The sequence below is a fragment of the Podarcis raffonei genome, chromosome 9 (genome assembly GCF_027172205.1).
Source record: "Podarcis raffonei isolate rPodRaf1 chromosome 9, rPodRaf1.pri, whole genome shotgun sequence".
Classification (NCBI taxonomy): domain Eukaryota; kingdom Metazoa; phylum Chordata; class Lepidosauria; order Squamata; family Lacertidae; genus Podarcis; species Podarcis raffonei.
The window spans coordinates 64,029,490-64,048,361 of record NC_070610.1 but is presented as its reverse complement, the minus strand read 5'-3'; the positions used below and the strand labels follow the sequence as shown (position 1 = coordinate 64,048,361).

The window sequence follows — 18,872 nt, the reverse complement described above, 5'->3', positions numbered from 1 at the left end:
AAACATTGGGACAAAATTGGAACACATTTTCATGGGCTTCCCAGCATTGGTGTTCGAAATTTAAATGCATGGTGCAAAGTTCGATATGCTATGGATTCTTTATCACCAAAAAATATCTCCATGGCTGCATTGCCAACACAAGCTCCAGCTTCCTTAATTCAGCCTGCTGTCCTGCCATGTGTTCCAGCCCTTGCTTTGCCTGCAGCCCCAGATCCCAAACCTCCAGACTGCAGTTCCTCACCAGAGAACCCAAATCTGCAAAAATACCGTGGTCTGGCTGGAAATGATCCTGCTTTTTCAGCAGCAGCAGAAACAGCTACCCCTTTGCAACGTGCAGTATTTGCCTGTTCCTTAACTCAGGATACTAAGGCATTCCCTGGTGTTCCAGCAGGAATTCAAGCCCAGCTTTTGGTTCCAGATGAATTCAAGCCTTTGGCACGTACAGTTTTACCCCCATCAACTGGTGTATTGTTTGCTCACGAATGGGAAATTGCCTGTGGTGTTTATGCTTCTGCTTTACTGAAACAAATCAGAGGAAATAATCCTAACCTCACCCTCGCAGATGTCATAGATGCTATGATGGGGCATGGCCCCTTTGCTCAGGCTTCGGTACAAGCCACACTGCTGCAGATCTTATTGAGGGATACAGCTCTTGCTGCTAAACAAGCAATGAGAAAAATCCCAGAACCTAGAGAATCATATCCTTCCTTTATGGACAGGCTGATTACAGCAGTGAGTAGCCAAATTGAAAATCCTGAAGCCAAACAAATAATTATCAAACAATTGGCCTTTGAAAATGCCACTGAGGATTGTAAGGTTGCGCTGCGCCCGATAATACACCTTCCTGCCATTGATACAGCTACGATGCTACGCATTGGTCAGTCTGTTGGTACAGCCACCCACAAGGCTCAATTGCTGGCAGCAGCACAAAATAAAAACCAGCCTGTAGCCGTCAATACAACGTTTCCAGCATGGCAAACCAAGATCACTGATACCTCAGTGTGGGTAGAACAGTGGCCTCCACCAAAAGGAAAAACCGCAGCAATGGCACCATCTCGTTTCTGAACAGCTTATTTCTGAACAATTGACTTTGGCCACATTGAAACATTTCTATCCCACTGGATCCAGCAGACAGGAACAGTTTGCTTTTACATTGCCAGTATATAACAAATTGCAATCCACCCAGCGATATCAGTGGATTGTTCAGCCACAACAGCATGCGGAACTCCCCTACACTTTGCCAAAATTTTGTGAATGAAGCATTGAAACCTTTCCGCATGCGCCACCTAGAGGTGCTGAACACAAGCTGCATCTGGCAGTATTTGCTACACCATTGTTGTCAACAGGAAATTTATATGCTCAGATGGACAAGAAGAAGACTATCTGCATTATAGAATGGTTACATTTACCTCATACCCCTTTGAAGAACATTATTCCGCAAATGAATCCACATCAGACAATTGTTATCAAAGGACGTTCACGTGCTATAACTTTGAGCAGTTTTGATGTTGCATCAATTTATATGCCATTTTCACAGACTGAACAGCAGCATTTATTGATCACAAATGCTGCCATGCAAATTGTTTTGGCTGATTTTATAGGTCATCATTTTTAATCCTCCAAAGGATGATCGTTTGACATTTCTGACACAAGTCACTTATGTTTTGACAAACCCTTTGTTTCTCACACCTCTCCCCTCTGCACTAACCCTTTTCACAGATGGAACGAAAAATAGGGGGGGGGGGGTGACATGGGAGGAGGGAGGAAAATGGAAAAGTTATTTACCTCTCCACAGACTTCTGCCCAGCGAGCAGAGCTAGCGGCTGTGATTCTTGCCTTTCAATCCTTTCCTACTCAATCTTTCAATCTTATTGTGGATACTCAGTATGTATATCGCTTTTTGCTATTTTGCCAATATCTTATATAACTCCTTCTTTGGATTCTGACTTGTTTTCCTTGTTTCTTGCCCTGCAAGCCTTAATTCAGCACACTATCCGCTGTTTCTAAGTCATGGGTAAACCTACGCGTATCAAAACTGATAATGGTCCAGCATATATTTCTAAAACATTTTCGGAAATTTGTATGTTGTGGAATGTGAAATTAACTCATGATATACACTTTAACTCCATAGGGCAAGCGATAGTGGAAAGAGCGCACCTGACGTTCAAAACACTATTGCTAAAACTGCTTGGCGGCCGAAGCATTCGAACAGCACTCATCCCTTCAGCTGTTCACCAAGTTCTTTTTGTGCTTAACATTCTTTTATATCCAATTACTAGGACCCATACTCCTGCGGAATTGCATTTTAGGAAGGAGGAGGCACTCCCCCACCCCTTGGTGGTGTACAGACGCTTGCCTGATCCCGCATGGCATGGACCTGTCCCGCTGATCACGTGGGGACGAGGGTATGCGGCAGTGGATGTCGAGGACAAGCCTTTATGGGTTTCAGCTCGATGCGTGCAGCCATGGCAAGTCCCTTCAACTGCGGAAGTGCTTCCTAACCATTTTCCTTGCCATCCTTTGCTGCACCGTTATACAAGGAAGAGAAGCAGACAACACGGTCCAGTTGAAACCACCATATTTCACCTTATCGGCTGGCAAGCAGCAGTTGCCTGAATCCTACACTGGCTGGCAGTATTCACGGCTCAGCCACTCTCGAACTAGAAGAACAGTGTTGTTGAATAAGACTTTTACGGGTGAAAATTATCATAAGATATGGAGGAATAATATTTTTGTACAAGTTATGATTAAGTTTACTAGTCTATTGCATGCTTCTAAATGTTGGGTATGTATGCCTGCCCCCATTTATTTTCAAATTAAAGAGGGAAAGAATCATGGGGCATATATCCAAACTGTCAATATACATTGAAATTCATGTTTAATAGCTCTTGTTCTCTTACAGGAACATACAGTGACCAATCTCAGTGCTATAGAAGTGACACCAGTGCATGGCTAAAAACTAGAAAAGAAGCCTACCATGCAGCATGGAATCAGAATTCTTACATTCTTAGCTTCCTGATGGAAGTTGGCTTCGACATTTATTGATCATAGTGATTATTATAGTAGTTATTTGCATTATTTTGTGTTGCTATATACAATGTATTCATTCTTTTTGTGTTGCTATATACAATGTATTCCTTTCTTAATTTCTGTATGTACTGCATGGTTCTCCAGTCCACGGCCCGCTTCCGGTGTCAAAAGAGTCGCTTATCTCGCTCGACAAAGCCATTGGTACTGATATATATGATTATGCTTAAAATATAAAGAAAGAGGGCATGTGGGAGCCAGGGTGGGAGCCAGAAAGCCCTGGCAAAGGTTTGTAGTGCCACCTGGTGTCTTGCTGACCCAGTGACCAGCATGTTTGTGCCTTAACATGTATTAGAATTGTATTGACCTTAAAAGGAGTTGTGTTTCCTCTGGGCAGTGTTGACCCTATATGGTGTGGGTGGGTTTAAGCTTGGCCGGATGAGGTAACATGAGACACTGGGATGCAGCCATGCGGCTGGAGAGAACAAAGGGTAATAAAAGTGACCGGACTGGAGAGGAGAAGATGTCTGAAAGAGCTGCTCCATCAGTCCAAGGAAAAATACTAGCTCTCTGCGTCTTTATTTTATGCTGAATTGCGCCACTTGGAACAGCGGGACTGCAACAATTTTCTAATTTCCACTGGATTCTGGATGTTTTTTCCTTCCACTTCCAAATTAGAGATGGTATTAAGTTTTTGTCTTTTCTTCATCTGCCAAGCTAGCAGTTTCCCACATTTATTTGCCGATTCAAAAGTCCTTTGTCTCATTTGTTTAATTTTCCATTCAGTTTCCTGGTTTATCATCTTCATGTACTGCACTTGATGTAGCTTTATTTCTCTCAGAATCTCTTGTGAATTAGGTTTCGCTCTCAGTTTTTTCTCGCCCTCTTTTATTTTTTCCAGAATTTTTTATTTTTTCGCATTTTGGGCTTTCTTCTTTATTGAATTCTGTTGAATCAGAAACCCCCTCATAACTGCTTTACTTGCGTCCCAGATTATTCTTTTTTCCACGGTAGTTTTCAAATTTATCTCAAAATAGTCTCTCAGAGTTTTTTGGGCCTTTTTGGTCACCTCTTGATCTCTGAACAAGGTGTCATTCATCCTCCATCTGAAGGAACCAGTTGGTGTTAGTTTCATCTCCATTCTCACGGCATTATGGTCGGAGCACGTCTTAGGGCAGATCGCTACCTTCCTAATCTTGGGTGCCAGTCCTCTAGTTATCCAGATTTGGTCAATTCTTGTCCATGTCTTTTGGGCTTCAGAGAAGAAGGTTCCCTCTCTACCCAAGGGATTCCTGGTTCTCCAAATATCAATCAAGTCCATATTGTCAGTCAGTTCAAAAAAGGTTTTTGGTAGTCTGCCATCTTTGGTAACTACCTGTCTCTGCGACTTATCCATGTTTGTAGATACCACCCCATTCATATCTCCCATCAAAATGATGTTATAGTCCATATAGTCCAATAGAGTCTCATGCAACTTCTTATAGAATATAGATTTCCCCTCATTCGGTGCATATACACCTACTATCAAGAATTTTTTCTCCTTGTGTTTGAATTTCAATTGCTATGAGTCTTCCTTGATCGTCTTTAAAAACAAATTTTGGTGACAGGCTCTCTTTTGCATAGATGACCACTCCTCACTTTTTAACCTTGTCCGATGAGATAAATTCTTGGCCCAACCTTTTGTTAGACAATATTTTCCTATGTAGCCTTGTCACATGTGTTTCCTGTAAGCAAATTAAGTCCAATTGTTCCTTTTTAAGTATATGAAAAACTTTTTTCCTTTTCTCCGGGGAATTAAATCCGTGAATGTTCCAACTTAATAGTTGCAGAGACATGATGTATTTAAATTTACTCTCCTCCAACTGCTCCCAGTGCTTCCTCTTCTTCTGACAGTGGTATCACTTTCTTTGTCTTGTCCACTCCCAAAAGTGGTAGTCCTTTGTCTAATATTCCTGGTAATAAGGCTCCTAGCTCTCCTTCCGCTCCTTTTTGCAGATCTTCTTCGTAGTCTCTCAAAAAAATTTCTTTCTCCTCCACTGATCTTATCTTAAACTTCTTACCTTTAAGACTAAAAGGTAGGCCTTGAGGGAATTCCCACCTAAAAATAATTCTGTTTCCTCTCAGCAAAGTCACCAAGTCTCCGTAGTTGGACCTAAGTTACAGAAGATGTTTCGGGATGTCCTTAAATATTTCTGCTTTTGACTCTTGTATTATCAAAGTATTCTGGTAGTGCAGACTCAATATTTTATCTCGCTCCTCTTTGGATCGAAGGATAATCAAACAGTCTCTCACTCTGTTCTTTCTCCCTCCTTTTCTAAGTCTAAAGGCGTTTACTATTTTGAAGTCTTGATTGTCCTCCAATTTCGAAAAGTCTACAAATTCCTGTGTCAAAAAGTCGCTCAAACTATCTTTCTCAAGTTCAGGTACCACCCTGACCCTCAAATTGGTCTGTTTCTCCTTCAATTCAATCATAGACAGAAATTCCTGATGGGCCCCAAGCCGTACCTGATGGTCCCCAAGCTGTTTACTTATCGGTGTTATCTTTTCTCCTACAGCAGCTGCTTTTTCTTTTGCTTCCTGGGCCGTCTTTTGATTTAATGCTGACTGTTGTAGTAGTTTTTCGATTGAGTCTGTATTAGAATTCACCTTCTGACCCAAATTGTTGATACTTGTAGTGTTCTGGTCAATTTTATTTGTTGCTTCTGTAACTTGTTTACTTACTTTGTCCAAAGTTTCATAGATCTTGTTCAAAATAGAAGTAAATCCTCCTTCTGTCATCCCTTTTGACCCAGCTTGCACTGGGTCTTCTCCTTGTGACACAGGAGGGCCAGAGGCGGATGCCCTACGCTGCTGCAGTATTGTGCTGGTCTGTTGATGTCTGACTTTGCCTGATCTCGTTACCTTTTCATCTGATTTTGTTGGCTTTTCATCCATGGCACTTTATCTGGAAGTCAAGGTCACTCCCACAGTCAGATTTGTTTTGCTATGGGACTTTCCCAGGCTAGTACTAGATGGAAAATTCCCCAGTCAATTGTAACGTTTTTAGTAAGCCTCTAGGGGGACACAGTATCAATCAGTAATGATGCAACAAAGTATCTTAATGAACTTTCAAAGGCCCCCTTCAGCAGGAGAAATAACAGTTTTAACAGTTTCAAAATGTCAATTTTGCAGAGTTAGCATTCAGCAAGTTACATTGTTCATAGAGAGTGCTGTTCTCAATGTAACCAATCTATTCAGTCTTGGCAGTCTGTTCCCAGGGATTAAGAGGTGGTCTTACGTCTCTCCTTTCTCTCTTATACTTTAAGTAAACACAAGAAATACTGTCCCTTCTTCCCTCCCTTTCTTTCAGTTCAGGGAGGGAGTTCCTTAATTTTGACATTTAAGATTTAAGTCCTTTTAGCGCTCCTTGCCCGGTATTTGGCTTAAATTGTCTTTGCTTTGATCTTTATACAAACCGGAAGGTGGACTTCCTCTTTGCACCTTCCCGCTTCAGTGCCAAATTTGACTTTGTTTTCCCTTAAATTTTCAGTCTTAATACTTGACCTACTCACGGGTTGTTGTTTTGACAGCCGAATTTTCAGAGGAAAAAAAGGTCAGCGCTCTCCGGCAACAGCTGCGCGGCTTCACTCCACAGATGTAGCGATCGACTCTCAGTGCCGCGCCGCCCCCGTTCCGCTCCGGAGCCCCTCGCGGGGTCCCTTTGCTACTTGGGGGGGCGCTTCTGGCACCCGCCAAGTCCCACGGCCGCAGGCTTCTCCCGCCTGCGGTTTTTAAAAGGGTCTCCGCTGCGCCATAGCGGATAGACCCGATTTCTGCGGAGCTTCTCCCTCCGAGTTAGAAGGAGACCGCCATTGCTGTTGGCGCCGCCTCCGGAAGCCCCCAAGACATTTAGTTTTTAATTGGGATCATATGGTATGATGATACCCTAGCCTGTTGTAGTGTTCATCTTTAAGTAGGGTAGGGTAGGAGCCATTATTTTATTTTCATTTTGCAGGATGAGCACATTTAGTAAATAGTGTTGCTTATTCTTTTGCTGTTGCTTTAAACTGTTGCATTTGTATGTTTCTGACAATTGTAAGTCACTTTGAGACATTTTATGTAGTTTGTGATAAATTTATATAAATGATGGTGTTTACCTATAGCTTATTTTATTGCCAAAACAAAAACAGTTTTGTTACCAGGGGTTTTTCTTTAATGCCTCCTTCCCTTATTTTAGCTCATGGTTGCTAGGCTGTAGCCTCTTCAGCCCTCTGACACTTTTTCATTGTGGTATCTCTTTCTCTGATTCTCCTTTTCAAGTACAGAATTCAATGATTCAGCATGCTCTAAAGAAGACCTTTATATCTGTTTGTGTGGGCGACTGTTTGCAACTCTGAAGGAGGGGTATGGGAAGCACATTCACACATTTTTTGCAGAGCTTCCGGTTACTAATTAACATTTTCATTAGAATATTTGAGTCATGGATGATTTGCATTAGGATTTATTATCTGACCTGCTAAACCTTCAGAAGCTATTACTGTCAGCGTGTGCCATAATTACAGGAAGAGCCGCCTCTGTGCCATATCAACACCTCTGCTGTACTAAATCTTTTCCTTTAGAATCATTGCTGCCCATTTCATCCCAGAATTATTAGATCTGATAAATTATTTTATGTCAGATGCTGCCATGTCCATCTTTTTTAATACTATCCTTGCTCCGTAATATGTGCCTTTAGCCATACAGACTAATGAACGGTTCCTCGTATCGTCTGATTACTACTCTAATGTTTTCCAGGCATGCTTGTCGATGAGCTTGGCATATGAAGCAATTTCCTTCAGTAATAAAACTAATTAAAGTAGGCAGTCATCCACACAACACTCTTTAATGAATGATAATGAGCTCATTAATCCAGCCGCTCTTGCTCACCAAGTCCACTAGCTGGACCTCTTCAAAGGTCTGTCTGTAGAGAACTCTAGGCCTGAAAAAAGGCAGTTACCTCAGGGAGATTTTTTTTTTAAAAGACAATCACATTTATTGTGGGTCTTATGGGTTAAAATTAGAAAGCATTGAGGCACACTGTGTCTTAAATGATATATTTAAAAATTAAGTGTAAGGTGATGTGTGCTGGCTCAAATAACTAAGAAAGAGAAGTAATAAGCTGATTTTTGTTGGTAGCAATAAAACATTGTAGCACTTGATATAAATATTAACAGTGTGTGCCATTTTGTTGGCTGCACATATTGAGGTGTGTAGAATAAGTAAAATTATGTCTTTGTTTGCCCCAACTAGTTGTTTAAACTTGCCTTTTGTAAATTAACCTTCAATCTTACACTTTCAGCACAAAAATAAATAAGATTTATGGAACAGGTTCCTGCTTTAGTTCTTGTTTATCAGGAGGGCAGAGGCAAACTCTGGGCTTCAGTCTCTTGATTAAATTACAGTTTGGCACACATTATTGGAGAATGAATAAGCAACAAATCAACTCAGGAACTAAATATTGGGTGTCTGCATGTTTGAAATCTATTGTTCTGTTCAATGGTTCTATGCACCCTAATCAGCCCATCCTTGTTGGTTATGTAACACTCTCCTGACACAATCCAATGTATGATGTGCTTTTTCAGTTGCCACTTATTCAACATGCTTTAGATTAAGACATACTGGCCCAGTCCAGATGCACAATTCCTGGCTTGCTAAAGATACTTTAGCAGTCAGAAATGAGTGACAGTATCACATTGTCCCTCCTTGCCTCTCATCTTACTCAAGAATGTGGTGGAGGTCCATTTGAGACCTTGGAGGAGGCAGTTGACATGCACTGCCACCTTCAGGTCTGGTTGTAATTAAGGAATCAGATGGAGGCTGGGTGGAGACAGACTGAAGTTGGTAGGGCAGTGGTCCACACACCCTAATCAGCCAGCTTCCATTGACTAGTGCAATGATGTCTACCCCAAAATAAGTCCCATTGCATTTGATTGCAGGTGGGTGAGTTTAGCTATGGCAGGTGGTGCTACGGTCTAAACCACAGAGCCTAGGGCTTGCCGATCAGAAGGTCGGCGGTTTGAATCCCTGCAATGGGGTGAGCTCTCGTTGCTTGGTCCCAGCTCCTGCCAACCTAGCAGTTCAAAAGCGCACCAAAAGTGCAGGTAGATAAATAGGTACCGCTCCGGTGGGAAGGTAAATGGCGTTTCCGTGCACTGCTCTGGTTTCGGTGTTCCGTTGCGCCAGAAGCGACTTAGTCATGCTGGCCACATGACCCGGAAAAACTGTCTGTGGACAAATGCTGGCTCCCTCAGCCTGTAAAGTGAGATGAGCACCGCAACCCCAGAGTCATCTGCGACTAGACTTAACTGTAAGGGGTCCTTTAACTTTACTTTTTTAGGTGAGTTTAGCATTGCAGCCTCAGTGTTAACAGAAAATGACACTGGGCTTGTTTTACAGCAGGCACATCCAACAGGTAGAAAGCTCAACATTTTCCCCCCTGCACCCCCCAAAAAGGGGGCTTTCCTCCTTCCTAAAAAAAGCTCAGCAACCTTGACCTGAACCCCAAAAAAGGGGTAGATCACAGTCACTTGGGAGGTGGCCACCCCTGTTAGGGAACATAATCACATTTATGTCTCAATATATTATAACCTCTCCTTCCAACTGAAAGGTTTTTAAATATTGTATTATTGTATAATAATAATAATAATTTATTATTTATACCCCACCCATCTGGCTGGGCCTCCCCAGCCACTCTGGGCGGCTTCCATAAAAACCAAAAATACAATAAAATATCACACGTTAAAAACTTCCCTGAACAGGGCTGCCTTAAGATGTCTTCTGAATGTCAGGTAGTTGTTTATCTCTTTGACATCTGCTGGAAGGGCGTTCCACAGGGCGGGCGCCACTACCGAGAAGGCCCTCTGCCTGGTTCCCTGTAGCTTTGCTTCTCGCAATGAGGGAACCGCCAGAAGGCCCTCGGCGCTAGACCTCAGCGTCCGGGCAGAATGATGGGGGTGGAGACGCTCCTTCAGGTATACTGGACCGAGGCCGTTTAGGGCTTTAAAGGTCAGCACCAACACTTTGAATTGTGCTCGGAAACGTACTGGGAGCCAATGTAGGTCTTTCAAGACCGGTGTTATATGGTCTCGGCGGCCGCCCCCAGTCACCAGTCTAGCTGCTGCATTCTGGATTAGTTGTAGTTTCCGAGTCACCTTCAAAGGTAGCCCCATGTAGAGCGCATTGCAGTAGTCCAAGCGGGAGATAACCAGAGCATGCACCACTCTGGCGAGACAGTCCGCAGGCAGATAGGGTCTCAGCCTACGTACCAGATGGAGCTGGTAAACAGCTGCCCTGGACACAGCTGTCTTCACTCAGATTCTAGTGAGATGATAGACAGACACACACACACACACACACACACACACACACGATTGTGCATAGCAGCTTTTAAAATCCAAATATATTAAATTTCTCTTCTTTTTAAATATAGCTTTTAAAATCCACATATTTTATGATGTGATCATCCTCTTAATGACTGTGTAGGAATTACACTGTCTACATTTATCCAAAACCAGTGATATTTAAAGATTGATAGAGCTGTACAAAACGTAACAGTGAAGTATTACATTAGCTTAACAAAAATATATTTTCCAATGAAAAATACATCTCAATGTAAGGTCAGGATGTAATTGGAGTGCAGTTTGTGAAGTGTTGTGCACTGGAAAATGTAGTCTCACCAGGTACTGTTATTATTCTCTAAGCCAATAGCTAGTGGAATTACTTGGAAAGTTCATAAATTGCATTTTATTTAGAAAATCCAACCAGTACGTTAAATTGCTTATTACTCGGTTTTGTTAACTTTCCATGATTATTTTTTTTTTGGGGGGGGGGCGAGGAATAGAAGGAAAGATATTATTATTGCTGTCATTTGCATAAAACAAACAAAAACGAAGCTGCAAATATTGCCCATTCACTTCTGCATACCTATAATAATATGTTCACATCTTTATCTATATGAGTCCCAGTTCTAATTGCAGTCAAGAACCTAGGGTGGCGGTGGAAGTGCCTCATTGCACAGAAAATTGTGAGGTACCAAACTCTTTAGTGGGATGCGGGTGGTGCTGTGGGTTAAACCACAGAGCCTAGGACTTGCTGATCAGAAGGTTGGTGGTTTGAATCCCTGCGACGGAGTGAGCTCCTGTTGCTCAGTCCCTGCTCCTGCCAACCTAGCAGTTCAAAAGCACGTCAGAGTGTAAGTAAATAAATAGGTACCGCTCCAGCGGGAAGGTAAACGGCATTTCCATGTGCTGCCCTGGTTCGCCAGAACCCAAGAGTCGGCCACGATTGGACCTAATGGTCAGGGGTCCCTTTACCTTTAAGCTCTTTAGTTTATTGGGCTGTCATTGGGCTGTCCCACTGGTGAAACCAATGAGAATTAGTGTAGTGTCCTAAATAGAAATTTGGACTGAGATCCTGATCACTTGTACTAACATCAGTCATGATCACTCATGCTAACTTCCTTCAAAGTTGTTGATTAGATAAAAAGAAAAAGAAAAGGATAACCCAATCTAGGACATAGGTTCTCAGAAGAAGGATGGGAAGGGATGAAGGGAAGGGAATGTAACAGATATGGGAACAGCTAACTCAGCACCTTCATGTGTGTTTTTTGGCAAAAATATAATGAGTATAAAGCAAAAGCAAAGCAATATGTAGAGGTTTTTATGCACAACATTAAAGCCAACATTTCTGGGGATTTTTCTAAATAGTATTGTGTTTTTGCTTTGATTTTTGTCGTTCTAACATGATGCAAGTCTTCATTTGAGCAATAGCTTCAGAATCCGACATATGTTTAGATTTCTGAAGCTGCTACAGTCATAATGCATTGCCCCTGTGTATAGAGATGTGTTGGTTTTATAGCAATTTAAGTGGAAGCTTATTCTTTTTAGTGTGTTTGATAGAATAGTTTTACCACTTTGCATTACCATACATATGAAGGACCCTGGGAACGTTTCCAAACAATATTTGTGTCAACATTTTTGAATTTTAAAACATAGACGTGCAATGTTCCCAGTCTTCCGGTTCCTATAATATGAAGGCAGGTTTTATTATTTCATGACAATGCATAGAGCGTGTAGAAATTGCACAGCCATTTGTGCCATATAACCACTGACTATCCCATCTGAGCTAAGAACACAGTAATTTTTTTTTAAAAAAATAATATTTTATTAAGTTTTACAAAAAAAATACATATTAAAACACCAACAAATACCAACAATTAAAACACAACAAATAGAAAAAGAAAAAGAAAAAAAGATATAGCAAACCATAAAAAAGGAAAAAGATATTAAAACATTTAACACAAAAAAAAGAAAAGAAAAAAGAGAAGAACCTCTTTTCAGATTCTTATCATTCATTACCTTATTTTCCTGACTTCCACCCGCCTCCCTTTCTTGTATTCCACTTTCAAATTGATCAGCAAATTCATTCTTATTAGTTTTATCCTTAAGTGATTTCCCTCACGTATTATACTTTCCCGATTGTCATCCAATGTCTATCCCTTCTTTCATACTCTTGTTTCCCTTATTTACTAGAACCCCTTCATTTCATTTCAATGTCATCAGCATTCAAAGATTTTACAGTGTTTTTGTAAGTAGGTTTTAAACTTCTTCCAATCCTCCTCCACCCGCTCTTCTCCTTGATCTCGTATTCTGCCGGTCATTTCTGCCATTTCCATGTAGTCCATTACTTGCATCTGCCATTCTTCCAATGTGGGTAGATCTTGTGTCTTCCAATGCTTTGCAATAAGTATTCTTGCTGCTGCTGTAGCGTACATAAAGAAAGTCCTATCCTTCTTTGACACCAATTGGCCGACCATGCCCAGGAGAAAGGCCTCTGGTTTAAGAACACAGTAATTAGATTAAGTATAAGATTGATGTTTGATGGCAAAAAAGTGCTGTTGTTTTTGAAGTTTCCTTTGTGCCGGGCAAATTATATCTCATTTCAGGCGGGGGTACTGTTAGCATTGGACTTCTGAGCAGAGGACTAAAGTACTTCTGCCCCAGGTCTTGGAGGGCTAGTCTAGATAAGGGGCCCCACCAGGAATCGACTACTTTTTGTTTTGTTTGAGTTTATAATTTAATTCTAACTAGACTCTGCCCTGGGCCTCATACAAGCTCTGCATGTGGCTACCCACCCATGCGAAACACCTAGGCACTAACTCTGTCCCCGTGCGTACTATTGCAATACTATTATAGGGCCTAATAATGCCATCCGTAATAGTATCAGGGTTTCATTCACCTTCTCATCTTCCAGTGTGATTTATGTCATCAAGAAGTTCATTGAGGTTGTACCTCCTGGATATGTTGTTGTTCCCCCTCTCTCCCACCTGTTGCATGTTTGTATCCTTATGATGTGAACAGAACACTCTGACACAGAAAAATAGCATGCTAAGAAGATTAAGGAGCATTCAAACCTGATGTTTCCTAACACCTAGAGTGGTACAGTCCAGAAAGGTTTTAGCACTGTATCCAGCTGAATGTACTATAAACTACAAAGAGTCTTGTGGCACCTTAAAGACTAACACATTGATAAAGGCATAAGCTTTTCTGAACTAAACCCACTTAATTGGATGCCTGTAATTAAATCTTCATAGGCAGTTGTATAAAGGAGAAATTTGTAAGGTTGGAGCTGACTGGCTAGAAGATGCAAAAAACATAGACAAAAAAACTGGCTTCCCCAACTCGGGAATGTTCATGCCAAATTTGGCACCTATCAAGAGGCACCTGAGGTGAAGAAACCACTTTACACAATATATTTTTGTTGTTTAGCCGTTTAGTTGTGTCCGACTCTTCGTGACCCCATGGACCTGAGCACGCCAGGCACTCCTGTCTTCCGCTGCCTCCCACAGTTTGGTCAAACTCATCCTGGTAGCTTCGAGAACACTGTCCAACCATCTCGTCCTCTGTCACCCCTTTTTCCTTGTGCCCTCAATCTTTCCCAACATCAGGGTCTTTTCCAGGGAGTGTTATCTGTATATACACACATATTTGCCCCATTGGAGTTGGGTTTTTTTGTACTTTGCAAACTTTGCAGCACCCCTGAGCTTACTGAGCCTTCTCTCTTGTTTCTCAGTAGTCCTGTTTTAGCTACATCGCTTTTGTAACTGAGCAACTGCGTTTGCTGTTAAATAAATAAATAAATAAATAAATAAATAGAATGATGTTAAACAGGGTGTAAGATGGGCATTTCTTCTAGCATCTAAAAGGAGCATCCTGGTCTAATGAGATTCATGAAGCCTTTTACTTTCTATCAATGATAGATTTGGGGATAGATTTAAATAACAGCTTTCTTCCTCAGTTATTGAAGTTGGTGAGCATCTTGCAGCAATCACACTTTCAGAATTTGATTATTTTCAAATTCTCATACAAAGTGACCTGATCAGTAACGTAATGATTGGAACATAGTTATCCACCAGATTTCATTCTTCTCTGAATGTTGTGATGCAGTTCTTCGCAGTTTTCTTTTTGGAAGAAGGCACATAAGAATGTATTTTGAGGGGAAATCCACATTGAAATACTTGTTGAAGATACACAGAATTCCCGGCTCTACATTTCAGGGAGATGCAGGTGAATCTTAAACTCATGAAAAGAACAGCATCTTTCCTTTCCTCAGCCTGCCATCAAATGAATTAGAAGCCTAGAGTATTTTTTTTAATGGAATTGGCTAAGTATTGTAATTTTCTTGGTAGCCGGGTATTAACATATGTATTGAAGCATGCATTTCTTTTGCAGTGCCAGGTTTTCATAATGCACAGTAAGAGGTAGCAGCGGTGTGAATTCAGTGCAAAAATGAAAAATAAAAAGGTTACATTTGGCATTATGGGCTTCTAGTTTTCAGTGGGAAAGGTTTCAGCGGGATTCTTTTCCATCCAGTGAATCTATGCTATTTCTTTTTTCTTTTTCTAATAACACTTGTTTAGTAAAATCTGTTCTCAACAGCAGGGATTGCACTAAGCCAGCAAACAGTCTGCTTAACATTCTATATTTTAAGGAATATTGTTCTAAATTTACTCTTCTACTTTGGCAACAGAATTGTAGTAAATTTGTTTCCTGTAGCACCAGGTTAAGTCTGCTTATGCTACTTTGTTGATTATGGTGTAAGCACAATATGTTTGCTTGTCCCCAAGTATACAGATTTTTTTTTTTTAAAAAAAAAAGAGCTTAGGAAATTAAAATGATACCTCTTGGTGATGCATATATAGAGTGTGCCATCACCAACCCCATTTCAATTTGATGTGAAACAACCATCACCACTCACAATTAGATGTGAAACATTCCAGCACACTTCTACCTTGGCAGAATTAGACTGATGCAATAGAGCACTACTAGAAAGCTAACTGCTATAATAAATGTGTGAATTTTAAAAAGGCACACAGAAATTATCACCCTGCCTGCCTATTCAAGCCCCTCCTGGTCCTTAGGGGGTGCAGATGGAAGGGATTCAGCCAGCCCCCTCCCTTCAGGCATCACCTCTCCCTCAGTTCCTGGTACATCCTGTCCTTCTTCCATCTCCACCTCCTGCCTTGCACCTTCTCCCTATCTCCAACTGCTCAGATCCCTCCCCATCCTCCAGCTCTGGCTCCTGCCTTGTGGCAGGCACAAAACCCCATAAATCGCTGCCCCCTTCCTCTGGATCAGCCTCGGGCCCACCTGCCTCTTTCACCCACTCCTTAGAGCCCTGCCAGTCCCTTCCAGTTGGTTCATTGCAGGAAATGTATTTGAGCTTGTTGTTCTCACTAGTCTCTGTAGTAGAATCAGGGCCGGATTTAGATTTGATGAGGCCCTAAGCTCCTGAAGGTAATGGGGCCCTTTATATGTCCAGCTGTCCTTTGTCAGCAACAAATTCTCACTCTTTTTTGTGTTGAATATATGCTATATGGTAATTTATGGACCTAATAGGTATCTAAAGCCATTTGCACATAACAAATAGGAGCCTACACAACACAAAACACTGTTGCTGTATGTAGGTTTTATTTTATTTGTTTTGTATCTTATATTTTGGAAATATGGTACGTCAAGGTTTTTTTCCCCTTTAAATTTTCTTGGGGCCCCCAAGAGAGTGGGGCCCTAAGCTATAGCTTGTTTAGCTTATACGTTAATCCGGCACTGAGTAGAATTGCTGGTGGCCAGCAAGTCTCTCCCCCATCCCCTGCCCTTAATATGAATCTATTTGCTTGTGTCTTTCTTTTCCCCTTCACCTTAAAAGCTTCTGTAACATATTGTGATGTATTTGACAGTAATGGTCCAGAACCAGCAAGCCTTGAAATGATGACCTGTTCTTCACCTCAGGTTTCCTGGCATTTGCTACTTTTAGGCCATTCAAAGTACACAACTAGCTCTCATGCGTCACTGTTGCCTTTTAACACTGATGTTGCTGCTTTGTAGACTGTGCGTAGTATCATTTTGCTCACTGTCGACGCTCATCTCATTATGCCCTTGCTCTGTTGCTTTCCTGTTGATGGCATTTCATTGGTGAAATAAGTGCTTCTTAAAGTAATTGCATTCCTTGACAATGTTTTTCTTGGCTGATATCCAGCTGTCATAGAGTAGACCCATGGAAGTAGAGAGAGAGAGAGAGAATGCAATCTGAATTTCAAAGGTTTCCATCAGAAGGATGTTTTTTTATGAGAAAGGTCACTTAAACATGTGATGTCACTTGCATTAGGTTCACCGTACCACATACTTTTGCTGCTCTTAATAGATCTCTCTTGGAAAAACATTATTCCTCCGATTTTCTAGGTTGAATAGCTGATATCAGTACACAGTCCATGATGCAATCTGAAGGCACACAAGACCTCACTTTGCTGAAGCTAAACTTGCCTTGGTCTGGTCAGTTGGGAGCCATGAGCATGTCACCTTTGGTTCCATTATGATAGAAAGGTGGCATATAGATATACGGAAATAAATAAAACAATGCACTTGTTAGTAGTAAACCATTGTAGTATTCTGATAGCATAGCTTCACTACAGACTTATATAGCTTTGATACCAGTTTAACTGTGATGACTTTTCCCACCCCCTAATAATTATGGAAAATGTATTTCATTTCATTACATTTATTGAGGAAGGGCCATTGCTCAGTAGAACATGTGTTTTATATGCAGAAGGACCCATCAGTATCTCCAGGTAGGGCTGGGAAGGGTCCCTTCCCAGAAATTATGGAGTTCTGCTGTCGGAGTAGACAATATTGATCTAGATCAGTGTTTCCCAAACTTGGGTATCCAGCCGTTTTTGGACTACAACTCCCATCATCCCTAGCTAGTAGGCTCAGTGGTCAGGGATTATGGGAATTGTAGTCCAAAAAACAGCTGGATACCCAAGTTTGGGAAACACTGATCTAATTGGTCAGTGGCCTGACTCATTTAAAGCAGCTATGATTTATAACTCACTTTTCATTTCCAAGGGAAGGCCAAAGCCGCTAAGCACCAGAAAACAACAAAATTAACACAAAATAGGGCATGTGTCAAAATATAAAACAAGTGCAATTTGTTGGTGGTGTGGTGTATTCTTAGCAATATCCAGTCCCATCCCATACCCCTATAGAAGAGAGGGCGGCAACAGAATATATAGCATACTGGTTTTGAGATGGGATAATGTTGGGGCTATATGTCCAATGAAATAAATCAATAGAACAGCAGTTTCCCGATGTTTCCTGGGAAGAGGAAATGATTGTCGGGCCAGTTTAGGTCTGTAGTGCAGATATGCCCTGATAGTTGAGAACCTTGCTTTCATTTCTAGCCTTTGCACTTTCATGGACACCTTCTTTCAGTTTAATTTCATGCCTTTTGCCCAACCTGGCCCATGACCTGTGTTGTTTGAATCTCATTTAGAAGAAAACTAATTCAGCCACTGGCCACAACATTTGACTTGCTAGCAATATTGTTGCCTGTCATGCTGGTTTATTTCCTTTCATGGAAGGGTTGCTTCCTTCCTGTTTGTTGAATGCCTACATGTGCATCTTCCTGCTTTTTCCATCTGCAGTCTGATTTTTTTTTTAATAAAGGAATTCCAATAATGCATCCGAAGTGAAACTTCTGTAGTGTTGTTTTGTGTGAACAGAACTATGAAATTTTATGGCCATCTGTTCCTTCACTAAAATAAAGAGACGCCTGACAGGAGCTTCAATAAAGGGCTTAAAAGAATCAGACACTAACAAAACGGGCTTAACACACAGGGAGCTGTTCACATTTCTGTGCATATAATATCTTTGGATGCATTAGGTTGTTTACCCTGCAAACTTAGACTATGTTATTAAAAATATTGCACATGATAGAGGGGCATTGACTTTCATTACTTGGATGTAATTATCTTGCACTGTGTGAAGCTGCCTTTTCTTGTCAGGAGCAAAGGAAAAGCACAAAGTCTATTATAACATCTCTTTTGATGTTTTTATAGGATATAATGAAAGATGAATGTTCAACGCTGAAGCTTCAACTGAAGGAGAGAGATGAACTCATTTCCCAACTGCGCGAAGAGCTGGTAAGCGAGAGGCAAGCCTTGTTTTCTTTTGGAACTCGCTCGTAACTGACAAGGTCACTCGCTGGGACCAAGTAAATAAATAAATAAAGTTGGTGGTGCCTCTTACAAAGCGGATAGCTTGGAGCCCGCTTAAATCATTCACTTCTGATTCATGCAGGTTTTATGACCCTAAATATCTGGGGACTTGTCAGCCTTTGAAAGGGCTACTTACTACGTGGACACATAAATAGTGGTTGTTCTGCTTTAGAAGATTGTGTTGACAGTTGTCTTGCAGTATCAAGATGCATTAATCAGTGGTGAGAAGAAAGCTGCAACTTTCTGCGGCTCCTGTACGGCAACAGTTCTGATGCGG

At 41.3% G+C, this 18,872-nt stretch overlaps 1 protein-coding gene across 5 annotated transcripts in view; it reads left to right on the top strand.

Moving 5' to 3' along the window:
- Positions 1-18,872, top strand: part of CCSER1 (coiled-coil serine rich protein 1) — a 701,519-nt gene that overhangs the window by 358,073 nt on the left and 324,574 nt on the right. For all 5 annotated transcript variants that reach the window (XM_053404078.1, XM_053404076.1, XM_053404077.1 and 2 more), the window contains one exon: positions 18,437-18,520. In XM_053404078.1, the coding sequence (XP_053260053.1) occupies positions 18,437-18,520 (84 nt within the window). The remainder of the gene's footprint in view (positions 1-18,436; positions 18,521-18,872) is intronic.